We start from the raw sequence: 18848 nt of genomic DNA, 5'->3' as shown, positions 1-18848 counted from the left end.
CGCTATAACAATTGCGGCTTAGTTTATGCACTTACTTAATGTACCAAATCAGAACCTGGAACGTCGCGTTACCTGTTTATTATTTTGGCACCCTTAGGACTAATATAAAGCTTTGGCTCTAACTTATATTTACGAGACTGAACTTGTACTAAATTACTATTCTAATCTTGACAAGATAACCACCAGTATCAGTTCTATAAGTCCTGGTAGCCTACTCACTGGCATTGCGACAGCAATGTCATAGACTTAGTTTCCTTCCGACATATGATAAACTTATTAAATACCCTTACTCATAAATGCGAAGCAGATTTAAACATAGTTGATTTTGTTCTCATCTCAAGAGATAACCGACACTTACACACATTAAACATACCTATTTTATATTTTTATTAGGTGCGACATCATCGCACGTAATATTTTACCTTTTCGCCACTAAACCCCCAAACGGGCGAAAACATGTATATTAAGTTAAAATAATGGCCTCTTTGCATTTGTTTATGGATCATATACTTGAACAGGGTATGTTACGTTAAACGGATAGCTAAAAAAATGACATTTTGTAATTCGTTCGTAAATTAAACAAGTACTTACTACTATAAAAACTTAATTTGTTACACAACTCATTTTATGTACTTACTTAATTTAATTATTTAACAAATTCTCATATTCAATTTCAACTGTTTTCGAATTTTTCTTCCCTGCAATAATTAACACGGATAAATTGTAAATTTGTATAATTATAATCTTACCTAAGTGGATAGTTTCTTTTCATCGTGATATTATACCACATTGATTCTGATCAATTTTTACGCCGGTAGTGCCCTCTAGAATGTTTGTAAAATAAATGCCCTGTTAACTTTTTATTTACTCACAAGAGGGCGAATATAAAGTCGGTGAATAAAATAATGTTACAAATATGCCTGTATACGAATCTATAATTACACAAAAATTACTACATATTATTCTTCTTTATGAGTAAAACTAATATCTTAACAACTAATTTGCATAACATAATTATTTGAGATTAGGCTGTCTAGTACTGTCCTTTGCAATTTAAAAAAAAACATCAAACCGTATTGCCAGATTAGAAGAATTTCCTACAAATCTTAATAATTACGGAATTTTGTTAGACATAATATTTCGAAAGAATTTCGGTCATATAAAATTACCAAATCAATATTTTTATTATAATAAAGAGATAAATATGCTATAAGTTCACTCAGACTAAAGACCCGAAATTATGGCAATGAGGACGTTATATATAATAGTACAGAAGACCATACATTTTTAGAGAGACACATAAAGTATATGCACCAGTGTTGCCAGAAGGTTACATTTCTTACATTTTTCGTTACTTTTGACCCCCTCGCGTAACATGTAAGTAATTTTTATATTTAAGGCAATTTTCGTAACTTTTGAGAACAACGAGATTTGTAATACAACATTTTTATTGTAAACAGTTTACGAACGCATTTCTATTCAACGCATCCAAATTAAACACACCTAAAACTGGCGGGTCTAAAAAGTATTTCACTCCACACATATATCCACCCAGAGATGGCTCGCCATGACAAAATGAAACGTATCTTGCATATAAGTATTAAAACTTGATTTTGCTTGAGTGTGCGCGCGCACATTTCCTACTTCGCGAGTCCCCGCGGTTTCGTAGTTACAAAAATGCTTGCCCAAAAACGCGTAAATTAAAAAAAAAACAATAATGTAACTTTTGCAGCAAAAATGTAACATTTCAGGAAACGAAACGTAACTTACGGCTCAAGGGCCCTGGCAACACTGATATGCACTACCAAATCTGTTCTTGTGCTATTTGCAATTACGCATATGCAAACATTATTAGTAAAATTTAACGATTTGTAAACTTATTGTACCTGAACCATATTAAATGTACTCAATTTTAATAAAATGCTTTTTCTTTGAGGTAAAATGATATTTTCTCGATTTTTTTTTTGGAAGTCTTAAATTGGGATATTACAACGTGAACATCTGGTAACATCTTCATATCGTCCATCATCTGGTCCATCACTTAGTGTCAGCTCGCTCGATCTAGATTTTGTTTATTTACAATTTTATTTGATCAAGTCGATAAAAAACGATGTAATGTTAATTTTTTACATAAGTGATATAGTATTGTGGTGACATAAGTGGTTTAAAATGAAGGTGATCGAGGCAAAAATCGTCGTTCTGGGCTCACAAGGTAAATAACCACAGTAACGATTTTGTTGTATGAAATTGTACTGATTTCATACTATTTCAAAGTTTATGTAACGGCAATAAGTTACAAACATGAAATGAAGTTTAGATAACCGCGTTCCGCAAAGTTTTAATGAGTGTTTTTAACCTGTTGCTATAGCTGCTTTATCAAGTTTTGATACCGTATTATGTTTGCAAGATAATCTGGAAATTAAACATTAATTATAAGGCCTTGACAAGTACAATTGCACTTATAAACTGTAATTTAAGCAATTCCACTACATGTTGGAACATAATAATATAATTATTACACAATAAAAAACAATCTGTGGTATAATAGTAATAGTACTCTATGATATTATGTATGGCCTTGAACGTCTAAGCCGTTGGCAAACGAGTTCCTAAAATAATCAATGTAAAATCAATTTAACTAGTTTAAAAATAGATATGATTATTTAAAATTAGGATTTGTTTCTTTGTAAAAACACATTTGAACATGATTATTGTGTAGGAACTGTGTGATTATATGGACTTTTTAAATTATTAATGATAAAGGTACACTCCCCATACACTGTATGCATGTGCACTGTATGAATCCACACACACTTCCCTAACAGGCAGTTATTCTAAACACATTTTTGCCCACCATAGAAATGTTTAACAAATCATTAAAAATGAACAAAGCATAATTGCCTTTGTACATAGATATTGTTTACTCTTTGTTTTGAAGGAAATTGTAAACTGTTGGATAAAGATAATAACACCGAGTAATTCTATTGTGAAATTGAGTTATTGCAAACTTAAAATAAAGAAAAAGTATATTGTTATATATTACCTTTCGTTTTTTTTGTGGCAATTAATTCTAATTTAAATAAGACAAAAAATTGGGGTTGCCCTGACACCACCACCTAGAAATATCTTGTATAAATATTAGAGTTATTTTTAAAATGTTTTAGAGAGACATTTATATTACCTACTAGCTGACCCAACAGACGTTGCCCTGTCTTGACTATGTATGCACGCGCGCATTCTGTCAATCGCTGACAGTTATTTCAAACCACTGACAGTTATGTAAAATTAATATTTTCGTAAAGTTTTATTAAATTGTATAATTTTCTGCTCAATTTTATGTTTTTTTTTTTCATAAGAACCTTCTCCTGACATTAATACTGAATAATTAATACAACAAAAAAAGAATTAGCGAAATCGTTCCACCCGTTCATGCGTGATGCGATGACCAAGGGAAATACAGATTCATTTTTCTATAGATAGATATAATAATGTTGCTGAAACTACTGATAAAACATGAAAGTTGTTAATCTTAGTCATAAATACAAAACATGCCTTTTATGATCTTGTCTTTCTGCTTACATATAAGAGCAAATCTTCATGTACGCATCTATAAAGTCATAGTGTGCTTAAAATGAACAAGTATATAAGATTTCTTTTATTAGACAAAAACCTATATTATATTTGTTGCACTTACTATGTAATACTTACATTGAAAAAAATAGAATTTTTATTTGTGGAAAAAATGCACATGATGTGTTCTTTCTAGATGGTTTTAACTCTAAGTTGTTAATTGATAATATAGGTGACAGCCTAGATGGCGTAGTTGTAACGCAAATGCGGTATGAGTACTAACTCGCTGCATTTGACAGTTCGAAGCCAGGTTCCAACCAATAATAATGGTGACTTTGTAATAATTGAGTCAGGAAGTTGGCAATGTGATACCTCCGTGCCTCAGAAAGCATGTAAAGCCATTGTTCCTGTGCTTGATCTCTCCCTGGTCATGACAGATTGCTGTCTCTCTGGACTTTAAGAGTGACGGCCTAAGAGTGCACCTGTGTATTGCGCACACCCAGTTGTGCACTATAATATCTCCTGTGTATCTGGTTGACTTCTGTCGAAATAGGCCTCCATGGCCGAAATTCCGCTAGGAAGGATAAATAAAAGTTTTTATAAAACATCAGTACAAAATAAAGCAAGAATAGTAATTAAATATTTTATAATTATGATGACATTGTATTTAAGTATATTGTATATAAATATCTATATACTAATATAAATTAATAATATAATGATTATCAAGGTGACATACTTTTCAAATGTATAATATTGTTAAATAAAAATTAAAATAAATCTTATAAACTTGAACATGTGAAAAAATTTGTAATGAACTAATGCTATAAAGAGGGAAAAGTTATGAGTTTTTATTATTGTAAGTTTAAAAGGATTAATCTCTGGAACTATTGAACTTATGTTACTTACTTGAAACTATGTTACTCCGGAGTGCTATAGGCTACTTTTTATTCAGAAAAACTTTTTCACACAGATGGAGTCACAAGCAACAGCCAGTATAATATATGCTACTCATTAAAAATGCCCTTTGATTTATGTTGGTAATTTCCATCAAATGAATAGGTACTTAACTCAGGTAGAATTAGACCAAGAACTGCTAATAATAATTAAAATTTTATAAATATTCGATAATGTTTGATTTATTACATTTTCAAAATTAAATTGATAAAATTCTATTTGAAATTTTCTTGATTGTCGACTTATCATCTTGGATTTCATGAATTTTCCAAATAAGAAAATACTCAAGAAAATCTATGGGAAATTATTCACAGAACGAAAAAAAAAGTGTTTTAAATTTTTATATTATTGAACTCAATGTAATGGACATATCGGAATGAAAGAAAGAAAGTATTCTTGATTTAAATTTCTTTACATGAATATTATTTAATCTCAAAAGCATATTAGCATACCTGAGGCGAATTAACGGGCATTGTTCAAAGGAACTGTAATTTATAGGTCTGAGTAGTTTATTATTACTTATGGGAGTTGTGGCATTTACCACCATACAACACACATCTTGACATTCAGTTGAATATAAAAAAGTTATTCAACCAATATTATACTTACTTACCTATACTGTGCCAAACATAACTCCCATTTATTTTGTAAGGATGATATCTTAAAGCTTATGTAAAATCTTTCTTAATGATCTAAACACAAAACTGATGAGTTTCCTCTATAAATAAAATGTTTTACTAAACAAATTCAAAAAGAAGGTGGTTATGTCATATTTATTTATTCGCTTTACCATTTACTGTTTCATTTTCCACTAAAATCCTCAGTAATTACTATAATCGTATGAACGGTTATTAGAATAAATGGCATCAAGTTATTTGACCGCTCGACCGAATCGGTGGCAAGGTTGAAACTCAACACTAATGCCCAGCGCCTGGAACGTTATGTATTGTAAGACTTTACTTAGTGACATCCAATTCACTCACTGACTGATATTGCACTCCTTCGTTTCTAGATTTTTTCCTATATTATTTATCTATGCCGAGCATGCAGCTTGTAATAATTGTGGGTCGGCGGGCAGCAGGTGGCTGTCCGCCCTAGTGCATTTTTGTGCACAATTTTCGGCTGACCCCCGGGATGGACGGCAGTGTACAGTTGGCCTCATGCTGCCGTAGACGCCAAGGGCGTCCTTCGGTGCGCGGGAGCTCCTGAGCCCCTCCCCCCACAGGAGACGGGCCGCACTAGGCGGCACCGCGCAGGGGCGGCTGTGGATGTAGACTTAGACATTTCCGTCAGAGGAAGCTCGCAGTCGTCCCTAATGCGTCGAAGAGGGCCACCGCGGAGTTTTAGTTGGTATGCCGTGCGTTTTATATAGGTTAGGGACTCGGCCCGGCGGTCGCCTGAAGGTCGACATCAAATCCGGGCGGAGCAATGCCGGGTCGTAAGGCACGGTGACCCCAACATAACCGCTCAGTGGCCCCCCTCCGCGAAAACAAAAAAAAAAGCTTGTAATAATTACAATAGGGTTTTGAAATATGCGTGAATGGATTTGAGCTGATGTCGACTCGTGCGTTTACGTACGTACGGCTCCGTCTATCCAATCTTTATTATTACACTAGCTTTTGCTCGCGGCTTCGCCCGCGTGAAGGTGTTTTCCAGGATAAAATTCCACTGTTTGATAAAAGTCTTGCTACATATTTTCCCGGTACTTATAGGTTCAAACTAATTTTATCCCCAATCTATAATTTCAGTTCAATCAGTCGAAAATCTAAGAACATTTATACAAACTTTCATCCCCTATTTTATCCCCTTAAGGGTAGAATTTATCAAAATCCTTTCTTAGGGGATGCCTACGTCATAGTAGCTTTATGCATGTAAAAGTCTTAGCCCGATCCGTCCAATGGTTTGGGCTGTTCCTTGATATATCACTGTCAGTCACCTTTGAGTTATATATTATATTAACAACTGAAGTTAGCTAAAATTGAGTTTCTCGAAGCCGACCACTATTTATGTACTATGTATTTTGAGACTATGCAATTTTGTCGCGTTCGCGATTCACTTTCACTTTTGTTGAGTTTCAGAACGCGATATTAGATCCTCCAACGCGCACGCGAATTTGAACTTTATGCAGCGGTAATAAATTACAAATTGACTCTCCATTTTATTTAGAAAACGTTTGTATGGGAAATAGAAAAATGCTGTTTTGAGGATTTCCCGGCAATTATTCGAATTTTTCTCACCTTTTAAAGCTTCCCTAGACCTCCACGAATAATTCAAGACCAAGATAAGATAAATCCGTTCAGCCGTTCTCGAGTTTTAGCGAGACTAACGAACAGCAATTGATTTTTATATATATAGATACTGTTTATTAACCATGAAATAATTATAGTCAAATGTGCATCAGCTCAGAATAGGTATTAGAACTGATTCAATATCGATCATTTACTGTAGTAGGTACTGACGAATCTATAAGCATGGTGAACAAATTGAAATATCCCTCTATAAATATGAATTTCCAAGAATGAGACCGCACTGAAATTCCATAGGACAAAAATAAATAACCGTTTTTGAAACTTTAAGGTAATAAATACATGAATAATATTAATTATAATGAATATGTAATTTATTTCATATTTACAATCCGCTCACGGTTTTCTTATGAAATTCCTTTACCGAAATAAAGTTTCAACTATATATTATACACCGTACCCTGAATAATAACTAACCGCCTTATTCATAGACCTTATTTATCTAAGGACGGGGCATTGCTGTGATAACAAGTCAGTTTCTCGGCTTTGTTTATCTGAAAGTTTGCTGTTTGTTCAACTTTGTTTATCTGACAGCCAACTAGATTCAAGTTGTATATCAATGCCATATGTTTACGCACTGCGAAGGCTGCTATGCCGTCAGCACTGAGAAACAGACTTGTTATCACAGCAAAGGTAGAGCTTAGATAAATAACATCTATGAATAAGGGGGTAAGACTTAGCCTAGATGTAGCCAGACCTCCCACGAGTGCGTCATTCCGTATGAGCCCAGCGCTGCGCCGAGTTGTATCTTGAGTAAAACGACCCTACCCGCCGGCAGAGGTGACTTAAGAAGCGTTAACAATACACTGATCGAATCCTATACAACCAATATGATGAAACTATTAGTGTGGTCAACTGACTAAATATCAAAACTAAAGGTATTGTGAAACTTAAAATTGATTTCCAAAGTGACAGCGAAATTTATGTTGTATAAAATATGTCGGGAAAGATACTCTCCTGGTTGATAAATCCAAATAACTAGATGTGTCGTGGTGATTCTAAAATAATATGTAAGTTCTAAATTTGTAAGAAGTCACGTATTTTTTTAAGTATAAACTTGCACTTGAGATTTGTTAAACCCTTCCGCTACCGTCATCTGCACTCGATTGGACGATTTGAAATTGTACGCAGGTAATCGTTTGGATTTCTTGTGATAACACACAGATAAGATTAAATAATAGCAACAAAATTATATATATTTACACTTCCTCGTAAATATTCACGAAATCTTTCGAAAATACTTCAAGTTATATAGTTTATATTTTATGAGTTCACAAGAATAATGCATAAGCATTATATCACTGTGGGAGCAAAGATCTGGTTTGCAAAAAAAGAAGCATTATACTGAATATTATTGAAGATAGATACACCTCTGTGCCTTGTACCTCTCAAGCTCTTTATTATCTATCGCAGAATCTACCTCATTAGTTTTCATCCCGCTTAGTTTTGAAGGGAAATGGAAAATTAATTATAAAATCTTCATAAATTGCATTGCGTAATACTTAAATGCTCCCTGATATGATGAAACCAAATATCCATTTGTCCCATTAAAGTCAATTAACCACGGCCATAAATGTATTTAGGGTAAAGTCCGCTTTCATTATAAAAAAAAAACTAAAACTACGTAATATTAGGAAATACGCGGGAAAATTTATGAATATTGAGTCAGTCGACTTGCTTAATTTAGTCCGTCGAATGTTACACCTTGTAACACACCTTGTACATAAACCTAACACTTCTTCCTCCTATGACTTGGCAGCCCTGGTGTATCATAAAACCTTTTATTAGTCAGACTGGGACATTTAAAATCACAGGAAAACCCGGGCGCATCATTGAGAACAAAATATCCTCAATTTTTAACGTATGCATGATCAGTTTATAAGCACCCGTTCAGCAGTGAACACAATCACCATACCGCGATTAGACAGTGAGTACAGTAGTCTTCGTTATTTTTATTGTGGTATCGAAATTATAAGTTTCTCATTTTGCATCTGTTGTTTGCGCATGAACAGACTGTGATGGCCGTTCAGGGTGTCTTGCTGTTATTGATGGTTGTGCTGGTGTTAGCGGGCGCGCAGTCTGCTCCCGGGCCCGTCTCTCCAACCGACATGCTGAATCCGCAGTCTTCAAAAACTGCCGGCTCGCTCCTCGCAGTCATCGACCATATCTTGACTCCAGCAATGCTGTCAAATCGAAATAAAGATGGTTCAGGCGTGATTGGCGTAAGAAAATGTCCAGAAGGATTTTACAGTGTACAAGATTCCACAGAGTGTATCCCAAATGCACCAGAATAAAAATATTTTTGTGTGTGTATTTTCGCTTTCTGTTTCATACAGTTGCCTTAACAAAGTGTTGTAAATATTATATGTAATTCCATATTATAATTAAATAAATAATATTATTGTTTGTGTTGATATTTCTTTGGTAGACGAGGCAAAAAGTAAGTCCGTAACCAAAAGGCCATGTGATTTTTCAGTTGCAACTTGTAGTCATAGCTTCATCGTAGTAAGCGTGGTTGCACCTAAAGTGGTGTTAGTGTAGGAATGCCATTAGACACGAGATTGGATGTCATTTGCTACATTACTAAACTACGGTGGTGTGTCAAACCTGCTTATAAAATTATTTATTTTTTAGCTTTTCAACCCATGTGTCAAATAGTGCGAAATTAACCTAAACTATAAAAATTAAACAAACCTGGCAACACATTGAATGTACAAAAAATGTTTATGCCACCTCTTCTCAGTTCAATATTTCTAAAGATTGCATTGTTTTTGCGTTAACCATATTTTATAATAAGTCGATATATTTTTTGTATTTTTTTCAGTAGTATTCTTGTCCGAAATAAATAGTTATTTAGTGAAGTGAGATGTTACATAATGTAACTGTTCATTGTAGTTTGTGTCAGGTTAATTATTTGTATGACTGGTCAATGGCACACCATGGTAACCGGAATATACTGTTTTATATACTGTCTCACTGTAGAGCACGGGCCTCCTCTACTACTAAAAAGGGTTAGGTTTCAGTCCACCACGCTGGTGGTCTAATGCGGATTGGCAGTCTTCATAATATATGTATCCTCTAAACTTATAGGGAACTTGCAGACATTCATCTCGGCAGTCCGTTCCACTCCCAACTAGGCCATCGCTGCTTAATACTTACAGGTTTTAATTATATTTGAATCTGTATGTTGCCTATGCTTATAAATAAATTATTTTATTTTTATTTGTTTTATTTTCCTGGACCATCTCCCATGCATCAATGAAGGCTAACAGTGTGGTAATGTCTGCTCGAGGCTTTAAAAGTTTGCTATGTGAAGGCAAACATCGGCAAACAATGTATACTTACATAAATAATTTAAGGTTTTATGATTTTATTTAAAAACACTATTTATTTTGACAGCCAACTTTATAGTTCTCTTTAATAAACATATATTTAAAATGGTGTCATTATATTTACTTACCAACACTAAAAATGACAAAATTAATAATTATTGAGTCTATACTAGTTTTCCCTCGCAGCGTCGCGCGCAATGACGCACTCAAATATCTTAGGTTGCGCGTTTTTCTTTTCCCAACATAAAATTCCTCCGATGCGCTTTTTGTAGTTTTCAAGTTTGGGGCTATCTTTATGCCAAATTTCATACAAATCTATTCAATGGTTTATGAGTAGGAAAGTGAAATTGATTTGCCACGGAACATAAGCGACTAGGATTTTGGTTATAATTTATGTATATTCAAATATTTGGGTAAAATAAAACATAGATGAGGATAATACAGCTCTGTTAACTAAATAGGTAATTCTGAGCATTTCACTGCTGGAAAAGGTAAATGACAATATCATAAGACCCAAAATCCACACTGTGACGTCACGAACATTGTAATACTTGATCGAACTTACAAAGAAACTAACTGCAAGTAGAACTGTGAACAATGAAATATTATAATAAACTAATAATACCTATTTCATTTAAATTACACATAGTAAACAGATATCTGCAGTTTATTAGTCACTCTTAACGTAATTTGCTAACTTGTCATGATACTCCGTGACTCAGAACAATGACAAGCTCCGTGATTATACAATAGAATATTATTGTTACGGCTTAGCGGCTATATTATTTATGAGGTCATAATGATAGACCCATTATTTCAAAAACTGGTAGAATTTTGCTTATATTTATGGCACAAGGCTTATTAATAGGTACATATTATCTATTGTGTCCCGGATCTAAGGTGGGGCTAGCCGGGGCCCATGCCCCGGGCGGCAAATTCAAACTTGACAGGCGAATACATAACTCATCATTAATGCAACTTTGACTGAGACATACATTACATTCAATACTAAAATTATTTCCCGCGGGGTGCAAATGATGATGAAGATGACAAAGGTAAAATAACCCACCTAGGGTTGGGGCGGCATTTTCCAGATTTTGCCCCCACTCGAAAAAATTCAAGATCCGGGGCTGATTGTGTCCACTGCAATCTAGTTTCAGGCCTGGCCTCAGCACTACAACCGCGCCACTCAGTGATAGTAATATTAGAGACAGTACACAGTAGTATTACAGGACAGTAATATTAGGGAGAGCATGGAGGAAACCAATGTCACTGTATTGGCTTTATTCGAATTCTCGCACGCCTTTAATACCGTCAATCACGACATCCTTCCAGCCTACCCTACATTTTGATGACATCTGCAGCATTAGGTTGGTTATCGTCTTATCTTCAGAGACGCCATCAGTTGGTTCGACTCGGCAATCCTCGTCCAGTTGGTGTGATATGGAATCTGTAGTCCCTCAAACCGGCATCCTCTCCCCATTATTGTTTTCAATTAACCTCCTTATTTAAAACCTTCTATGTGTATTGGCAATGACTTGCAAATATATTCTTAGGGTGGAGTAGATTCAACGTGTACTTTACTTTGCAGCCAGACCCTTTCAATGAGTAGTATATTTATATTTCCAGGTGTGGGTAAGACGAGCCTGGTGGTACGGTACATCGGAAAAATGTTCTCAAAACACATCTCGCCTACGATCGGGGCCTCTTTCTTCACGTGCAACATCAATTTGGACAATGCCAGAGTGAAACTTCAGGTAGGCTAGTCTTTGGCATGGACGTAGGTCTACGAACGTAGGACTAGTCAGAAAGACTTCCTTAACCCAGAAAAGTGTTATAGTCCATTCAAAAGTTACATTTGGGGTTGCGTTTTTTAGAGGACGCAATTTTATTTTTTTGAAGTGTAGGGGGGGGGGTCAGTGTAAAGCTAAAACAAAGTTTGTGGGGTCGCCACCCTTGTCCCACGGCCGCCATCTTGAAAATAGGGGTTGAAATGGTTTTTAAGATGTATCTCTTAAACTATTTATCAGACAAAAAAAATTATAAACATTTTTTGTTGCAAATTAAATTCTCTACAACTTTGGTCCAGTAACTTTTTGTCGTAGAACTATAAATAAAAAAGTTATAAGCGAAAATGTCAAGAAATTCAATGTTAAGCAATGTCCATTGCAACGTCATCAGAACGTGTATTTATAAGGTTCATAATACTTTTTTTTGTACTCTCATTACGTACAACACAAACCCGCGGTTGTCGGCTTGTACGCGAATTACTTGGATCCTGAATCGCTTTGGCACAGATGAAGCAATTGTTCACAAAAACAAATTTTTCATCTGTTGTCGTTATTGAATAATGGTTTTATACATAATAATATATTGTCGTTATAAGTGGTACACTTCTGAGTCAGTGGCGAATGGTGAAAATTTGCTTTACACAGAACATATAGTTACTAATAGGTATACATAAATACGGTCTGCAAATCGCTCTGATGATAATAATCATTAAGGGTAGCCGGTAGAAATCAGATTATGTGAATCCTTCGCCACTGTTCAGAGTAGAAGTTAATTTGTGGCAGGTGTGGGACACGGCCGGACAAGAGCGCTTCAGGTCGATGGCGCCCATGTACTACAGGAACGCGAACGCCGCGCTGCTCGTGTTCGACATCACCAGCGCGACCAGCTTCACCGCCATCAAGGGATGGGTCAAGGAGTTGCAGAGGTATACCTTCAGTTCTTCTGTATTGTCTTCTAAGTCTCCACTAATTATCTGTTTTTTTTTTCTTTATCTATGGGTGGCAAATTTTGAGTCCACTCGAACGGCAAAATCCCACGCTACACCACTTATTATGCAATACAATACACAGGTATTAATAATTTATAAATTACATTGTAAAATTATATTAGAATAAATACATACATTTGCTGAAGTAACGTCAAATACTCTATAATATATTGGCATAGTTAGCGTTAGCAACCCTCTCTGAAATAAACTAACAATTGATTGGTTTTACTCTTTTTAAGAGAAACAGTATTCAGGTATTTTTTATATGAATATGAACGTTATTCAATGGACATTTTTGTTGTTTTATGTTTTAAACCAATGAGTATGATTTGTCGTTGCAGCAACGTACCAGAAGCGATGGTGTTGTCAGTGGTGGGTAACAAGAGCGATCTGGAGTCGTTGCGCGCAGTGCCGTACAGCGACGCGGCTCAGTACGCGGCCACCATCGGCGCCGCCTACACAGAGACCTCGGCACTGCACGATCAGGTTTGTCTCACTGACCTTCAGGGGCGTAGCTACCACACTACAGGGCCGTAGCTAGTGGAGGGCACTATGGGGCAATGCCCTACCTTAATCAACTAAATTATACATAACTACTCAATCAAAATATATATGGAGCAGCGGGTTTTTTATTTCACGATTTGGATGTTGGTCCCATAGTAAGAGTTGTTAGTATCGATGGGTGGAATATCCCCCTTTCGAGATTTAAGGGAATTTTGTTACAATCTGTATATTAATTACCCTAACATTTACGTAAGTTTTAACCTGACTCATTCGCATTCACAAATCAAGAGAGCCAAAAATCGATTGACCAGATCAGATGTAGTAACGTTTTTACTTCCGCCCCAGTTGTAACCACAACTGCCCTACCTTAAATTGAAATCTAGCTGCGGCCCTGCCACTCTATTAACCGTATTAGCCATATCAGTGATCACGGAACTCCCGAGTTTTAAACTAAGCGTGAGCCTAAAAGATCGCACTGCCATAAAGAGCCCTCAACTAATTTTGATATATGTTCTATGGCAAGCTATGCCACTGCTGATTTTATAACGTCACGTTTAGTCAGCTTGAAATAATAAAATATAAATATTTTTTAATTAAAGAAAAATGTTACTTTGCCAAATATATAATAAATCGTTTTCTTAACAACAAAATTAAGTATCGTTTTAAAATGTAGGTAATTAAATAATACTAATATTGTAACTGTGAATTTTCGGACGACCAGCACCTCAGCACCGTGACTATGAAAGCTACTATCTTCGAAACGTCAGGAGAAAATATATAAAAAACTGCAATAAAATCCGAAAAATAGTTTCATTTTAATGTCTCTCATTCGCCGTAAACATAAGAAATAATTATAAACTGTGTTTTAAAAATTCCAGGGTATAGACCAAGTGTTTCTTAACACTGCGACGTCTCTACTAAAGCTCTCCAGCAGTAACCTGGTCTCATCGCTGAGGTCCTACGACTCGGCTGACGGCGACACGGACAGAATTCCTACAGGTATGATTTTTAATCGATCAGGAATTTTCTTAATATTCCCTTTTTAGATATTCTATTCAAAATACACCAAAATCCGACTTATATTTTGAAAAATTTGGAATGAGCACAGTGATAGCTGTCAAAGTAATGTGTTTGTCTTGGGAGCACGTTAAAATCAATAATTCTTACTTTCTTTTTGTCAATTCAAAAATGTTTCGGTTGATAATTATTAGTACACGGCTAAAAATATTACAAAGAAATTAACCAGCAGTAACGTGTTGTTTGTTTTTATTTGTTAAAAGAGTTTTAAAACTGTGAACATGAATATCATTTCAAAATAATTATTTCTATTCGATTTATTTTGGTTGCTATAGCGATAACAGCTAATCGATAGTAAGGTGCTTACTATTGCTGCTGTTGCAAGAAAAAACTATGGTATTTTTTGCTTAATTTTTAATGACAGCTCTCACAAGACTTATCTAAAATTTTACAAAGTATCATGTAATATTTTTCTAAACTAAACTAGTTACTAAATTGATTGCTCGGCATATATCCTTAAAACGAGTTCTCGGGAGAGCAGAGGCTAGACTCCGCTCGCCAGACAGACCCATTAGGTGGCATGCCAGCTCGCCTGCCCTCGATGAAAATAAAAAATAAATTATTAAAAAAAGTTTGTAAAAATATTTGGAAATTTCTTCAAACACATGTAAAGCGCTGAAGTTTTTATGCTATATTTCATAGTATGTATTTGATTCTATCGCCAGGCAAACCGTCAGAAGAAGATGCGACGCACACGGGGAAAGTAGAGCTGCCGGCGTGGCGCATCGATAACATAGCGCACGGAGAGATGCAGAGGAGCATGTGCTGCTAGCGATACTCTCATCCTGTGGGGTAAGCGCCAGGGGCGAACTCTTCAAACGGAAAGCCGACTCTTGCTATTTAGTTTGCTATCTTGTATAGTAATTTATAGTATTTGATAAGTTTGGAAAGGTAAGCCGATAGGAACGTGGACCCATATGCTAATATCTTCATACCAGAGATATAACAATCCATGGGATTATATATAGTAAAATAAACAATCAATGTAATTTTAATTACCATTTTCAACCTCTCAATCGGTTTGTCTCAATGAGTAAGAGAAACAAGTTTCTTGACAAAATGAACGCTTGCAACCCTATATGATGAAATTGCTCAAAAGGCTAACGTCCAACACCATAAAACATAATAAAAAATAACCGTTTGTCGATCCTATCGCATTGAGATAGTAACACTAATCATTTTATCATGACTTCCTACTTTGATCCACAACAATGAGTGAACGATGGAGCCACAATCCTAAACGTGTAATTAATGGAAATGTTTTTGACATAAGATTATATATTTTTTATCGACTTTACAATGTACATATATAAAATGCTATAGTATTAAATGACTAACGAGTGTTAAGAATACACAACCTGTAGTCACAAACATTATAGTCACAAGTTCATGATTCTTGCCTTATGTACTCTCTCTTCTATTTTCTAAGTTTAAGTAATATCTTGCCTGATATTTTTTATTGAATGCATAATATATTTCTATTCTATACTTAACTGTCTTTATAGTAATTTGTTAAGTTTAATATATTTTTAGTACAGGCTGGATGGCATTCAGTTTCCTTCAGTGATGACTTTTCTGATTTGTCGCCAATGCATAATATTCACTAGTTCTGAAAATGTACAGAAATTATTACTGCTGAAGTCATATTATGTGGGTTTTAACACTTAGATCTATGACGGCGAAACGCGGATGCTGCATGTAAAAAAATATTCGAGGTTTAGATTAACAAGAAAGCTTGCTAAAGTCAACTTCCGCAATCTATTGTTCCCCTCCACAATAACGGTAAATTGACTTCTACAATTTTGAAGCTTTGCAGCAAGTCGCGTGTTGAGAAATATTGAAATTATACCGTTAGTGTAAAGGCATTTGAAGGTTCTTGCACAATACATTGTTGACAGGACTTACTAGTCGTAATTTGGTATTAGGTCTTTAAATATGAATAATCATGAAACAAAACTGTTTGCAGTTATGAATATTACGATTTACCTTTGCTGCATATTTGTATATGCAAGTTGAAGAGTATGCCATCCAGTCTTAGTGAATTTTATGTTTTCCACGGTTCAAAAATACAGTATATAAAATATACCTAGCGTTATTACCGTATGATTTAAAAAATATATTTTAATATATCATATTCAGAACGGACAATGGATATATATTTAATTAAATATATTTTTAAAATTATGACAATTATATTAAATACACTGTACAGTGCAGTTAGATAAAAATGGCTAGTTTGCACTGAATTTTTTCCGTCGCTAAATATGGTATAGATTATTTTAACTCAAGTATTGTTAAGTCTTCATTTATGTTAGTCTTATATTGTTTTAATAATATGTTATTGTGTAACATGAGTCTTCAAGTATTTCTAATAACATGTTTATACTCAAAATATTTGACATTATTTTTAATAAACGTGTTTGTAGATATAATTTCAGAATATATTTCTGATGTTAATCCTAGGTTAATTATCTAAGTAACATAATACTGGTAATTAAATGTGTACAGTTTACAACAGAGCACATTGGAGCGGGAAATTTCATATGAAGGTCATATCCATATTCCATTACATTAGTATAATTGAAATTTGTCAATAAATATTTTATAAAACTTTTAATGATTGTAGTTCAGAGGTTTAAATATTTTGATATATTTTATTCAGCGACTGTGGGCTCTGAGAGTCTATTATTCCAGTTCAATATCAATGACAATGATGATGTTATTAAAATTTGCTGATGAAATCGGGTCACTTTACTGTTAAACGTCTGATCGGGACCATTGTATAAATATTAAATTATATGTTTTGCTCACGAGTTTTAGAAAATAAGTGCGGATTTGTAAGGGGCTTCCTGTTACTTTTTTTAGAAAAATAAGTACATAATTATATGATAATTTATGTATAATATAAACTATTACAATGATATTATATTCACGTGTGCCTAATCAAGAATCAGACGATTGTCCAACTAAACCAAAACTTGGTATTAGAAGTATAGAAATTTAATGTTACATATACAGCATTTTCACGCGGCTTTACCTGCTTTAAAGTGCCGGTAAACCTTAGGGCCTTAACTATTATCGATATTATTGTCATCGAAATAATATTCAAAATCCATTAACAACAATAAATTGCATTATAATGTTGTGTTCAAAATCAATTGAATGTTATTTCAATGAAGACAATGTCGATATTAGTTTGACAGTAAAAAAATCACTGCGCTGTACTTCGATTTATGTGCGCCGGCCCTTAGGATTCCAATATTCGATACATTATCACGAGCCTTTTTAATTGTACAATACCTGCTAACATTTGTGGTCTTTCATATTTCGCCTTTTTAAAGGTAGATAGATTTTTTTAAATGGGTGATTATGGATGGCGGCCATTGTTGCAGCTCAAAGAGTTCTAAGATTATATAGAGCGGACAATGGGAAGATTGTCATACAAACATTGTGCGATCATACGATGTTTACCCAATCTGACGTGAATTAGTAAAACAGCAATGTAAAATACTTCATATTTTTTTCCATATTGTGATTTGCACTTATCTTTAATGCGCATGTTAGCATATGTTCCGTAAATAAGTTTTTTTTGTATAAATATCTAAGGACGCAGTGAAATCTTGCTATACGGACATTTCAAATAAGACAACGGCTTATTACCAATTCGTAATAACTTTTGGAGCTCCCAAACTGGCACTAATTGTAAACGAATACTTATCAAGTTGGACAGTCGTCTGAATTGCTACACTACATTCCGTTAAGTTTTTAATATTGACTTGTATAAAACGAATTTATCATTGTTAAGTAATGTGATATTACAGTAAACGGTTTTAATATATTTAGTCTTTATTTTTAAAATACCTCATAGTCGTGTTCTTTTCATTATTTTAATGTATGTACAGTACTCGGCACTCAATATTGTGCATACCGCTCTGCCGAGGGAATAGAAAATTCAAAAGGTCTACAACTCATAGCTACTAGATATTTATTAAAAAATTACTCGCTACACGCTTCTTAATTCCGATGTTTATCTATACTTATCTACATCTATACTATTATATAAAGCTGAAGAGTTTGTTTGTTTGTTTGTTTGAACGCTCTAATCTCAGGAACTACCGGTCCAAACCGAAAAATTCTTTTTGCGTTGGATAGCCCTTTGTTCGTGGAGTGCTATAGGCTATATATAATCACGCTGTGACCAATAGGAGCGGAGCAGTAATGAAACATGTTGCAAAAACGGGGAAAATTATTAGTTTTGAGAGCTTTCGTTGCCTGCGCTGCGTAAACGGTTAAAGTTATGCAACAATGATGTATGACGGGATT

General features: G+C 34.5%; 1 protein-coding gene and 1 long non-coding RNA gene across 2 annotated transcripts; both read left to right on the top strand.

The window, feature by feature from the left end:
* The first annotated feature begins 1797 nt into the window (after window positions 1-1797).
* Window positions 1798-18363, top strand: LOC115456461 (ras-related protein Rab-31). The gene is made up of 6 exons (XM_030185548.1): window positions 1798-2212; window positions 11795-11922; window positions 12739-12881; window positions 13286-13430; window positions 14327-14447; window positions 15191-18363. The coding sequence occupies exons 1-6, from the start codon at window positions 2170-2172 to the stop codon at window positions 15295-15297; spliced, it is 687 nt and encodes a 228-aa protein (XP_030041408.1). The 5' UTR covers window positions 1798-2169; the 3' UTR covers window positions 15298-18363.
* On the top strand, window positions 6856-10055 carry LOC115456462. Its single transcript, XR_003939881.2, has 2 exons — window positions 6856-8760; window positions 8846-10055. It is a non-coding gene; the product is annotated as an uncharacterized LOC115456462 (long non-coding RNA).
* Window positions 18364-18848: the final 485 nt, after the last annotated feature.

This window comes from Manduca sexta, chromosome 18 (genome assembly GCF_014839805.1).
Source record: "Manduca sexta isolate Smith_Timp_Sample1 chromosome 18, JHU_Msex_v1.0, whole genome shotgun sequence".
Taxonomy (NCBI): domain Eukaryota; kingdom Metazoa; phylum Arthropoda; class Insecta; order Lepidoptera; family Sphingidae; genus Manduca; species Manduca sexta.
Note: the sequence above shows the minus strand (reverse complement) of the source record. Positions and strands in the feature narration are given on the sequence as shown.

Coding starts and splice junctions, on each gene's coding strand:
- LOC115456461 (XM_030185548.1), top strand. CDS start 2,170: ATGAAGGTGATCGAGGCAAAAATCGTCGTTCTGGGCTCACAAG. Junction 12,882..13,285: donor TGGGTCAAGGAGTTGCAGAG/GTATACCTTCAG, acceptor TTGTCGTTGCAG/CAACGTACCAGAAGCGATGG. Junction 14,448..15,190: donor CACGGACAGAATTCCTACAG/GTATGATTTTTA, acceptor TTCTATCGCCAG/GCAAACCGTCAGAAGAAGAT.